The sequence below is a fragment of the Rhamphochromis sp. 'chilingali' genome (assembly GCF_963969265.1).
Source record: "Rhamphochromis sp. 'chilingali' genome assembly, chromosome: 1".
NCBI classification, from domain to species: domain Eukaryota; kingdom Metazoa; phylum Chordata; class Actinopteri; order Cichliformes; family Cichlidae; genus Rhamphochromis; species Rhamphochromis sp. 'chilingali'.
In genome coordinates this window covers 62,664,046-62,676,900 of record NC_137929.1, presented here as the reverse complement: position 1 = coordinate 62,676,900, position 12,855 = coordinate 62,664,046, and the positions used below count along the sequence as shown (strand labels likewise).

At 42.6% G+C, this 12,855-nt stretch overlaps 2 protein-coding genes across 2 annotated transcripts in view; both read right to left on the bottom strand.

Annotated features, from left to right (window-relative positions):
* LOC308409534 (putative nuclease HARBI1) overlaps positions 1-12,855 on the bottom strand; it is a gene marked incomplete at both ends in the record, with an annotated part of 126,978 nt that overhangs the window by 55,512 nt on the left and 58,611 nt on the right. The gene's annotated exons all lie outside the window — the stretch shown is intronic.
* On the bottom strand, positions 1,877-12,700 carry LOC308394688 (uncharacterized protein). The gene is made up of 3 exons (XM_080879122.1): positions 12,564-12,700; positions 5,225-5,334; positions 1,877-4,526 (listed from the first exon to the last, which is right to left on the bottom strand). The coding sequence occupies exons 2-3, from the start codon at positions 5,240-5,242 to the stop codon at positions 2,688-2,690; spliced, it is 1,857 nt and encodes a 618-aa protein (XP_080735248.1). The 5' UTR covers positions 5,243-5,334; positions 12,564-12,700; the 3' UTR covers positions 1,877-2,687.

Here is a 12,855-nt window from a genome sequence, read left to right as displayed (position 1 = left end):
CTTTGCTGCCACTGTGAATAAGATTGTGCTCTTTGCCTAATTGAATAAAGGTTACACTGACTCACTGCTCCATCTTCTGGTACAAACTGGCATTACATGGAAGTACAGCCCAAAACCAGTTCAGCTTGAGTTTCTTTTTTTCTGGACATAAAGTCACAGCAGGTGTTGTTTCAAAGCTGGTGGACAGATTTAGTTCATTTTGGAGGTTTTAAGAGCAACTGCTGTGAAAATATTTGTAGTTTTGGGAGAAAAGGATTTAAGAGAAGATTTTACAACAGCAAAAGGTTAAATATGAATGAAGGATTGAAATTTAACAGAGGTAACACATTAAATGAATACATTACCCCACATTAAGTTAATTTTGGAAACACTAAGAAAGTTCAAATAAAAGAAATTGAAATATATATCCATATCTGCAATTCTGATACATTATTGGTTTGGTAAAAAAGACATTCCTATAACTTTAATAATACAGTAACAAGTACAACTACTAAACACTACTGTGTCCTAAGGGAACAAAGATTAAAATGTAACAGAGATAATTTTAGAGAATTAAAATCCCCCAAAGGAAAAAAAAACTTGATATGCATATCTATGCATATCTATACATGCAGCTTCCTAAATGTAACATTCAGAATTATTCACTGCAGCTCCAGAAATCAGAGCTACCTCATCAGATCCAAGTGTGGCATCAGCTGACACTCTTTACAGGAGATTCCATCTGAACTCTGTGGAGCCTGATCTCAAGGTTTTTAAGTCTGACCCTGAAACCAGAAGAGGATCTTTCTCTCTCTTCAGATTCATTGTGATCCAGTGATTTCAGTCCTGCATGATCAGGCTGATGTTTGCACAGAGCAGATAATGAAGTGAAGGTTTTTGCACATTGGTAACAGTGAAACAGTTTATTTACAGCGTGGGATCGTTTGTGTTCGGAGTATGAACTGAGATTCCTGAAACTCTTGTCACACTGGTCACAGCTGAAGTTCACTTCCATGTGTGTACGTTCATGTTTGTTACGATGACCTGATTGTGAGAAGCTTTTGTCACAGTGTCTGCACTTGTATGGTGTCCCTCCTGCAGTGGTGAAGGATGACCCACACTGGTCACAGATGTGCTTTTTGAAGAGGTCATGTATTTTTAATGTAGTCAAAGGAGCTTGCAAAGAAAAGCGTCAGGACTTCTTTAAGTTGCTTGAAGACGTTTCACCTCTCATCCGAGAAGCTTCTTCAGTTCTAAGGTCAAATGGTGGAGAGTCCCAGATAAAAACCTAGTGGGAGTGACCCCCACAGAGGGACAAACGGACCCCCTGATGATCCTCTAATCACCTGAGCCAAGGTGTGAAATTGGGTGTGGGACCCAATCAGCCAGAGTTTCGGGTGTGTTCATTGTTAGTCTTGTGGTCTTGTTAGTCTTGTCCTGCTACACAGGACAAGACTCAGCAGTCCATCTGCATCTTAAGGATAAAGGACACTCTTTCGAGGATGCCAATGTTCACATTTTGGACAGAGAGGACAGATGGTTTGAAAGAGGAGTGAAAGAAGCCATCTATGTCCACTGTGAGCGACCATTTTTGAATAGAGTCGGGGGTTTACGACACCAACTCTCTGCCATCTATAATCCAGTTTTGAGATCCCTTCCCAGACGCCTTAACGCCCACTCACATCCTGGGCCATCTGACCTCAGGAATTCGCATGACAAGGTGGGGCCAGGTTTCACAATGAACACACCCGAAACTCTGGCTGATTGGGTCCCACACCCAATTTCACACCTTGGCTCAGGCGATTAGAGGATCATCAGGGGGTCCTTTTGTCCCTCTGTGGGGGGTTACTCCCACTAGGTTTTTATCTGGGACTCTCCACCATTTGACCTTAGAACTGAAGAAGCTTCTCGGATAAGAGGTGAAACGTCTTCAAGCAACTTAAAGAAGTCCAGACGCTTTTCTTTGCAAGCTCCTTTGACTACGATGACCTGGATGACTGAGAACCTTCACAGACATATTTTTAATGTACTTGGTGTGTGGAAGCCTCTCCCACATTCTTTGCAGTAGTTCATTTTGTCTCCAGTGTGTCTACGTTGATGTGGTTTTAGGTCCCGTTCGTGATTGGAGGTTTTTCCACAAAGGTTAAAGAGAAACGCTTTCCCACCACCACAGTGACGACAGGGTTGAGAAATGGATCAGTGTGCTTCGCTCCACTCCTAAACAAAGACATTGCAAATCAGAGAATTCCTTCAACGTTTTTATCCTGAACGTCGCCTGAAATAAAAAGCATCTCTGCCAACGTCCAATTACATTTTACTGTTTACACTATAAAACTCAGGTTACTTCTTCATTTTTCCAAACAGTTCATTCAGTATAACTCCATAAGTTTACTGATCAGACTTTTTCCAAACAATCAGGTTAAAATTACAAGATAAAAAATCAATACATCCTCACAGTAACTGCACTTCTAGAGTTACTTTCTGGAGTGGATCTGTTGGTGTTTTTTCAGCTGATTTGGAGCTTTAAAAGTCTTCTCACACAGGTAACATTTATAAGGTCTCTCCTCAGTGTGTTGTTGTAACTGTGCATCTGTTGTAAACAGTTTCCCACACTGATCACAGCAGGAAACATCAATTCCAGTCTGAATCCGTAGGTGAATATTTCGGTACCGTTTGTCACTGAAACTTTTTCCACAAAAGTCGCAGCTCTACGCCTTAATTCCAGAGTGGGTAACTAGATGCCTGTGTAAGTCGCTATTTAGAGCAAAAGCCTTACCACACAACTCACAGTTGTGTGCTTTAAGTCCACTGTGGATGAGTTGGTGTTTTTTTAAGGTTCCAGCCTGGGTAAAAGACTTTCCACACAAGTCACAGCTGTAAGGTTTAAATCCACTGTGGATGAGTTGGTGTTTTTTCAAGTGTCCAGCCTGGGTAAAAGACTTTCCACACAAGTCACAGCTGTAAGGTTTAACTCCACTGTGGATGAGTTGGTGTTTTTTCAAGTGTCCAGCCTGGGTAAAAGACTTTCCACACAAGTCACAGCTGTAAGGTTTAACTCCACTGTGGATGAGTTGGTGTTTTTTCAAGTGTCCAGCCTCGGTAAAAGACTTTCCACACAAGTCACAACTGTAAGGTTTAAATCCACTGTGGATGAGTTGGTGTTTTTTCAAGTGTCCAGCCTGGGTAAAAGACTTTCCACACAAGTCACAGCTGTAAGGTTTAAATCCACTGTGGATGAGTTGGTGTTTTTTCAAGCTTCCAGCCCAGGTAAAAGACTTTCCACACAAGTCACAGCTGTAAGGTTTAACTCCACTGTGGATGAGTTGGTGTTTTTTCAAGTGTCCAGCCTGGGTAAAAGACTTTCCACACAAGTCACAGCTGTAAGGTTTAACTCCACTGTGGATGAGTTGGTGTTTTTTCAAGTTCCCAGCCAGGGTAAAAGACTTTCCACAGAAGTCACAGCTGTAAGGTTTAACTCCACTGTGGATGAGTTGGTGTTTTTTCAAGTCTCCAGCCTCGGTAAAAGACTTTCCACACAAGTCACAGCTGTAAGGTTTAACTCCACTGTGGATGAGTTGGTGTTTTTTCAAGCTTCCAGCTTCGGTAAAAGACTTTCCACACAAGTCGCAGCTGTAAGGTTTAACTCCACTGTGGATGAGTTGGTGTGTTTTTAGGCTTCCAGCCAGGGTAAAAGACTTTCCACACAAGTCACAGCTGTAAGGTTTAAATCCACTGTGGATGAGTTGATGTCTTTTTAAGTCTCCAGCCCAGGCAAAAGACTTTCCACACAACTCACAGCTGTAAGGTTTAACTCCACTGTGGATGAGTTGGTGTGTTTTTAGGTGTCCAGCCAGGGTAAAAGACTTTCCACACAACTCACAGCTGTAAGGTTTAACTCCACTGTGGATGAGTTGGTGTGTTTTTAGGCTTCCAGCCAGGGTAAAAGACTTTCCACACAAGTCACAGCTGTAAGGTTTAACTCCACTGTGGATGAGTTGGTGTGTTTTTAGGCTTCCAGCCAGGATAAAAGACTTTCCACACAAGTCACAGCTGTAAGGTTTAACTCCACTGTGGATGAGTTGGTGTGTTTTTAGGCTTGCAGCCAGGATAAAAGACTTTCCACACAAGTCACAGCTGTGAGGTTTAACTCCACTGTGGATAAGTTGGTGTTTTTTTAAGTGTCCAGCCTGGGTAAAAGACTTTCCACACAAGTCACAGCTGTAAGGTTTAACTCCAGTGTGGATGAGTTGGTGTGTTTTTAAATATCCAGCCTGGGTAAAAGACTTTCCACACAAGTCACAGCTGTGAGGTTTAACTCCACTGTGGATGAGTTGGTGTCTTTTTAAGTGTCCAGCCCGGGTAAAAGACTTTCCACACAACTCACAGCTGTGAGGTTTAACTCCACTGTGGATGAGTTGGTGTGTTTTTAAGTGTCCAGCCCGGGTAAAAGACTTTCCACACTCATCACAGCTGTAGGTTTTCTCTCCCTTTCTTCTGTGAGGTTTGTCGGCCTCCTGAGAGCGCTGACTTCTCGCTCCATGTTGGTCCTGCAGTGACAGAGATACAAACAGAGGCAGTGAGTGAAATGCAGTCGTGGAACAAACTGAAACTCCCTTCATTGGTGGAATCAAACATGTCAACAAACACATTGTTGGTGTGTTTCCACCACCTTCTGGTGGCAGTATCACATTACAATGATGTGCTACAATGAGAGTTGTAATGAAAATGACATTATTGAAGAAATATTGATCAGCAGAGAAAATCTTTTACGCATAAGAAATTTCAAGTTCAACTGATGATATTGTTGTTTCAATGTGTGCTTATAAAATATGATCTTTGTATTTTCTTGTAACTTCTGTTACAAGAAATTAGAACTCTGAACAATATTTAAACTCCATTCAGAGTTACATACCATAAAATAATACTTTATGATTAACATAACAGTTTGATTGCTCTAATTACCTGTATTTACCTTGTGACATATTACAGGGCAAAGTACATTCTGGGTACAGTTACATCACAAAACATCAACTGTGAACACCTTATGTTACCGTGGCGTTTAAGTCCATGGGAATTATGAGTATCTACTCCCAAATTCCCATCCGGGCTACATTATTATCGGTTCATGGTATCGCTTAACTTTTACGAATATGAGTACACACACATTTTACAGTATCGGCCCCAATACCCGATACCAGCAACGGTATCGGTGCATCCCTAATTGTAACTGTGATATTTTTCTCACCTTTTGTGTTGAAGTCATTGATTGTTTCCTCTGTAGTGGCTGAGCTGAGTCCAAATGGATGAAATTGTTCCTCCGTTGCACCACCAGACTCTTCTCCTCCTGTTAATCACCTGGGGGACACACACGCAGCAGGATTTGTAAAAAGAGTTTTGATAAACACAATGCTGGACAGCAATGCTGTCATGTACATATACATATATACATGTCTATATACATATACATATACATATATATGTCTATATATATATATACATATATAAATAATAACACCCAGCACGCCCCTGTGGGCGGTTTATCCTTCAAGCTTGGGTCCTCTACCAGAGGCCTGGGAGCATATATATATATATATATATAAAAAAAAAACACCCAGCACGCCCCTGCGGGCGGTTTATCCTTTCAAGCTCGGGTCCTCTACCAGAGGCCTGGGAGCTTGAGGGTCCTGCGCAGTATCTTAGCTGTTCCCAGGACTGCGCTCTTCTGGACAGAGATCTCCGATGTTATTCCCGGGATCTGCTGGAGCCACTCGCCTAGCTTGGGAGTCACCGCACCTAGTGCTCCGATTACCACGGGGACCACCGTTACCTTCACCCTCCACATCCTCTCGAGCTCTTCTCTGAGCCCTTGGTATTTCTCCAGCTTCTCGTGTTCCTTCTTCCTGATATTGCTGTCATTCGGAACCGCTACATCGATCACTACGGCCATCTTCTTCTGTTTGTCTACCACCACTATGTCCGGTTGGTTAGCCACCACCATTTTGTCCGTCTGTATCTGGAAGTCCCACAGGATCTTAGCTCGGTCATTCTCCACCACCCTTGGGGGCATCTCCCATTTTGACCTCGGGACTTCTAGGTTATACTCGGCACAGATGTTCCTGTACACTATGCCGGCCACTTGGTTATGGCGTTCCATGTATGCCATGGCAGCACAAGAACAAGCTCCGAGCACAAGATCCATAGAGGCTGGGGTCTATCACACCAGGCAAGACCCCAGGTGCAGGCTGTGTAAAGATGCCCCAGAGACAATCCAGCACATAACAGCAGGGTGCAAGATGCTAGCAGGCAAGGCATACATGGAACGCCATATATATATATATATATATATATATATATATATATATATATATATATATATATATATATATATATATATATATATATGTGCAGATCCATAGAGGCTGGGGTCTATCACACCAGGCAAGACCCCAGGTGCAGGCTGTGTAAAGATGCCCCAGAGACAATCCAGCACATAACAGCAGGGTGCAAGATGCTAGCAGGCAAGGCATACATGGAACGCCATAACCAGGTGGCCGGCATAGTGTACAGGAACATCTGTGCCGAGTATAACCTGGAAGTCCCGAGGTCAAAATGGGAGATACCCCCAAGGGTGGTGGAGAATGACCGAGCTAAGATCCTGTGGGACTTCCAGATACAGACGGACAAAATGGTGGTGGCTAACCAACCGGACATAGTGGTGGTAGACAAACAGAAGAAGACGGCCGTAGTGATCAACGTAGCGGTTCCGAATGACAGCAATATCAGGAAGAAGGAACATCATATGTCACTGCATTCTTCTGCACATATGGCTTCACTCTCTTTTGCTGTGGTGGTTCCAGTTCACGAGCTCCTCTTCCTTTAGTGTTGGGGAGTAACGGAATACATGTACCGCCGTTACGTATTTAAAATACAAAATATGAGTAACTGTATTCCGTTACAGTTACCGTTTATAAAGGTGGTATTCAGAATACAGTTACTTTGTTGAAATAAATGGATTACACTGCGGTACTTTCCTGTTTCATTTTGTCGCGGGTCAGGACTGTTTGGGTTTTGTTTGACAGCTACGTTCTGTTGTTCCAGGCGGCAGCGTTACGGTTGCCATGGTTACAGGGCGACGCTCTCTTGCTCTCTGCGACTGTGTGTTTCCTGGGTGAGAGAGCGCCTTTTCGTTGTTGTTGTGCTAAGCTAACAGGCAGAATGCTACAAGCATAGCTCTAAAGAATGTAGCATCATGGGCAGTGTAGTCCGTGTTGCAGGGAGAATGGACTGCCATACACATTATGGGTCTGTGAGCGCGAGGAGGGAGAAAAGGGGGAGTGGAAAAGTACGAGCTGTCATCGAGGAAAAATGGGAGCTGGAAGCATGTAAATATAATAATAACCACTTCAGCCAAGAAGAGTGCCTGACGAGCCCAGTTGTAAGTAAGCTATTAAGACTCGACTGTACACCGTGTTCGTGTTTTCCTCCGAAAACAATAAGTTCTGTTGGAGCAGTCTTTCAACGCCTCTCTCTGTCTCTCGCAAGAAAAGTTGACCCACACAACAAAGTAAAGCTATTTTTCGGCTACGAGCCGACAGGGACCCCGCCGTATTAGTCAGAGGTCCCTTTACTACAGTTCGGAGTCGCGGACCTTCAGTAATAGTAATGAATCACCCAGCAATAGTACATTCACGTTGTTGTAAAAAGCATGATAATATATTAAGTAATCCAAAGTATTCAGAATACGTTAATGTCATTGAGTAACGTAACGGAATACGTTACAGAATACATTTTGGGGCATGTATTCTGTATTCTGTAATGGAATAGGGCTTTGGAGCGTGATGTCACGGGGGTGGGCGTGGAAAGGATTTTGGCCCGATCCGCCATTTTGGGGGTCTAGCGCAAAAGTGAAAAGGGAGCGAAGGCACAGACAACAGCCATGGTTCGTATTTGCTGTGTGGTCGGCTGCAATGTTCGATCGCACGACCAGCAAGAAAATAAGCTTGAAAATGGTTTATCTTTTCATTCTTTCCCAACCTGGAAGCAACACGAGGCAGCTCGTGTATCGATGTTACCAAACAAAGGCGTCTAGCCTGGAGAGCAGCTGTGAGACGAGCTGACGTGCAGTTCTATTCCATCTCCAAATATCTGTTGGTGCTCCAGACATTTTCATTCCGGTAAGTTCTAAATATGTTCATATCAATCTTTATAGCCTATTAGTTTTATTTTCTATGCGCTCTGAGCTCATAGCAAATGACAACAAACATTCTACTGAGTGATTTTGCAGAACTACCTTCTATTTATAGAGTTGCTAATTATTTGGCATTATTGCAGCAAACCAGCCTATTAAATGGATGAATCACATCGTGACTGGGTTCCAGTGCTACACAAGGGACCTGCTTCAAACATACCACCATGCCAATCAGATTACTTCTTCCTTGTGAGGGTGAAGAGGTGACCCTTCTGGATAAGATGGTGAAGGTTTGCTGCGTTTTGGTGAACAGTGTGATAATAAAACCAGGGAAAAATGAAACCTGCTCCTGTTAAATACTCTTAAGTCTTGTGCTGTTAAAATTGCTGTATTTTTTCAAAAGATACAGTAAATAAAGTAATGTTAGTAGTGAGTGATATCATGTAAACACTCGTGATTTTGTGTAAACATTTTGTCATTTGTAAACTATAAAATCATTTTTCTTCTTTGGCTCTCAGCGAAGGCGGTCGCACTTTTCTCCTCTCCTCCTCACCCTTATCTTCCCTGCTTAGCCTCTATGTCCTTGTCTGTTTCGTGTGCATTACTTTCCCTGGAATAGACTCACACGGTCATTCTCTAAAACCTAAAAGAGAATTATGGATTTGATTAACTGGTCTCTGAATGCTATTGACACCCTTTTCTCAACGAGAAGTCTGGGCTCGGGAGAGCCCGAGTGCCCTGGAGGGACTTTCCCTGCCGGATACACGATGGACGGGTGGCAGAACTGGAGAGTCATGTGTCTGGCGGGACTGTCGATCGAGGACGCTGAAGATATCTATCTATTCGGAACCATGATAACAGGGTTCGTGCTGATCGGAGTTGGCTTGGCCCTGGTTTATCGGAGAAATAAGAGAGCGGAACCGGCTGTTCAAACCCCCCTAAGGCTGCCCGCTGGAATTGAAGAGATGAGATGAGGCGCGACCTCTCACAACGAACGTAATATGGTCAACACCTTGGAGATGCTTACAGCTGCTGTGAAGGCTCAAAGCAACAACATTGAGCGTATGGGGGAATACATCAGAGAGAGGCCTGCTCAAAATGAGACCCTTGAGCGACAGTTGGACGACATCACGGAACAGATCACTGCAGCTGTGAGGTCTCAGAATCAAAAGAATGGCAACACCATGGAACAGAAGTTTGATATCATCATGGGGAGGATCGTGGCTCTCCAACGGGAGATCGAGAGGCCAGTGTCGGAGTGTTAGGGCAGCCAAAAATTCTCCTGGGCTGCTCGCATGGAAATTTACAAAATCAACATTGAGATTGCGGACCCCCATAACGGCACCAGCTGCAGGCCAGAGGCTGGAGCCGAACAATCACTCCCTGATAACGACTGTGTTACGGCTATTCTTCCCATCCCATGCAAGGACACCTGGATTGGCTGGAAGACTATTTACTTAGCCTGATAGGCCGAAGGACACTGTCTCAGCTAAACTATGGACACGCACACACACACACACTTACACTGATAAGCACTCACTCATCCCCCCTCCCTTTCCAACGCCTTCGATGCTTGTGCCCTACCGGGGAAGATAGCAGTCAACTGGACCAGCACAGATGCTGCAGGACCGGATGCGCTGTCTACACCGGCTCTCTCTTACCCTTTACCCGCCCCTGTTGCTTGTCTCGTGTTTCTATGGTGTATTGATAGTCATGTGCTTTTGTGCTGAGGTGTTTTTTCTGTTATCAAACTGTTCTCCCACTAGGAGCTCAGTCTGAGTGGAGTTTTTTTTCTCCTCCTCTTACCTCATGTAGTGTATTTTCGTTGTTTTTTCCTATCAGCCTACCTTTCTGACATGTCTGCCCAATGTGATGTTTGTGTAAAGTTGGTCAGAAGGTTCCTTTGTGAGTGCGCATGCGCCATTAGCGTGCTGCCTGCTGTAACCCCTAATTTCCCTCGGGATGAATAAAGTATTCTGATTCTGATTCTGATAAATGACATGGATTCTACATTGTAACTGATGTGATGTTCTATAAGGTGGTTTCAATAAAATTAAAAAAAAGAGGCAAAAATTAGTTTGTTTCTTTATTCAACTTTTGAACAGTGGGACTCAGTCAGTATATATTCAGTAAATGCAAATTATTTACATGGCAGTGCACTACAGGCATAAATCTAGACCCCTAGATAAAACATTATGGTTCATTCCCACAACCCACAGCTTTACTTGTTAGGATGCCTGGGTCGTCGACCCAGGGTTTTTGGAGTTTATGATATTATTTATACTGTTGTTTTGGACTTTGTTTCTGTGTTTTGTTCTGTTTGCACTTTTTTCTTTTGTTTTGTTGTTTCTGGCTCCTTGTTTGGTTTGTTTCGAGCCCTCCGTCCTGTTTCCCCCGCCGCCCACCCTGGTTGGGTTGTTTTTGTTGTTTTTTTTGTTTTTGATGTTTTGGTTTGGGCTGTCTGGAAGCCAGCCCTTAAGGGGGGGGGGGGGGGGGGGTACTGTTAGGATGCCTGGGTCGTCGACCCAGGGTTTTTGGAGTTTATGATATTATTTATACTTTCTAGTTTTTGGTTTCTTTGAGTTCTGTCTTATGGCTTATGTCTCTGTCTTCTTTAGTTGCTCTGTCTCCCCTATCACCTGCATCCCCTTGTCTAGTTCGCGTCTATGTGTATCTTAAGTTCCTATATCCCCGTGTTCAGTCAGTGTTTGTGTGTGCCCTGTTCCCACGTCTCTGTTCCCTTTGTAGTGCCTGCTTATGAGCCTGTGTCTGTGTTATGTGTTTCCTGTTTTACTTTGAAGGTCTCTGTCTTTTCTCAGTGTGTTCAGTTTACGCTTCTTTGGTCTCGTCAGTTCTGATTTGTCCCAGCTGTGTTTCCCTCCTGTTACCCATTCCCTGATTGCTCCCTCTGTGTTATTTGTTATTTTATATGTTATGTTTTGTATGTTGTTCAGTATATTTCTATGCAAAACAAGAGGGATTTCAGTACACAGCAGGATATTCACATTTGTAACCAGATATTTACATACACTTTAGGGAGAAAACATAAAACATTTTTACTGTACAACATCAATTTAGATTAAACTTTTGTTTTAGATAAATATTGAAATATATTTTGAATTAGTTAAATGTCAGAATAAAGAGAGACAGCTGTCTATTCTTTATCACTTTGATCAAATTTAGGAGTACATATACACTAAGTTTATTGTTAATTAATAAGAAAACTCCAGACGATTCCATTCTGAGCTGAAGAAGCTTCTGATAGGTTAGTAGAGTCCATGTGAGTAAATTGGTGGAAATGGGTAAAATCAACAGATGTCAACCAAACCAGAAAAAGAACTGTGGAGCTCCATAAGTGTGGCTCAATTTTGAATACAATTTGGTGCCATTTGCAATTAAGAAATACAGACAATTTCTCTCTTTCCTCTTAAAGTTAACAAATATGTTTTTTTATTTATCAATCTAAAAAAATAAACATTTAGTCTGATTTGATGTTACAATTAAAAAAGTGTTTGTTTTGATCTGAAGAGTTTGTAAATATCTGGTTTCAACTGTATATTTGATGATTGTCAGCACAAAGAGAGAGAGAGAGGAACAGAGAGGAGAATGAGGACAGAACAGAGATGAACAAGAGCAGGTGAGACACACATGTTAGTCAAATGGTTGTTTACCAAAAGTATCACCGTATCATAGGTACTCATGTATCTCGTACCTAGTGTTTCTTTTTAGGTTTGCTATTTTTCAAATTCTACATTTATTAAGTTATGCAGGCTTGTTTGCACAACAAGGCTAAATAATTATATAAACTTTTCTCAATCTAAATAGTGGACTTTGGTAGAATTAAAAAAACAAGTGTAGTGCAGGTCTATGATGATTTTTTAGTGCTACTATCATCTAGTTCTGATTCTTGTTCTGTCTTGGTTAAATCCTATATAGTCCTGATTTTGAACTGTTGTAGTCCAGTTTTAATTCCGGATCAGTTCTGGGTCTGGTTGAATTGGGGTTTAGTCCTCGTGTCTTGATACAACTCCGACTTTGTTCTGCCTTGCTGCTCAATTAAAAAACTAGTTTAAGGTGTTCTGCATATGAGATATATATTTTTCGCTATATGAAGTCATTCTTTTCTGAACAAAACTCAAAACAGAGCCTATTAATCTTTCAGTCATTTCTACCCCCCCCCCCCCCCCCCCAAAAAAAAATAAATAAATAAATAAATAAATAAATAAATAAAATCCCACATGCATACTACCCTTTAGGGCTAAGCCCCGGGTGTTTCAAATGTCCGGCTCCGCCTCTGCTCTACAGACTGTCTAACTCCAGTGTATACCAAGCAATCTATTATTCTTAACAGCAACAACATAAACTGAACCCACATTAAAGTTGGCTCGGTGCTTACCTTTATATGAGCCCACAAACCGAGAGAAACTCCGTGATGAAGCTGGAAGTCTTAAGAAACAGATGAGGGAGCAGAGACCCACGTGGTTCACGCTGATCTCGGCTACGATCCAGGACACAAGGGTGTGCAGATCGATGCAGAAATTAATCCCAACGTTGGCAGTGGTATATGTTCCTGTAAATTTACTACTTTACTCCCGTTTCATGAAAAAGCAGCTCTCTCTGCTCGACTCCTCTCCTGCACACACACTTTGCTCCGCCTCCTTTTCCGGCTCTGCTGTGATTTGTTGCTG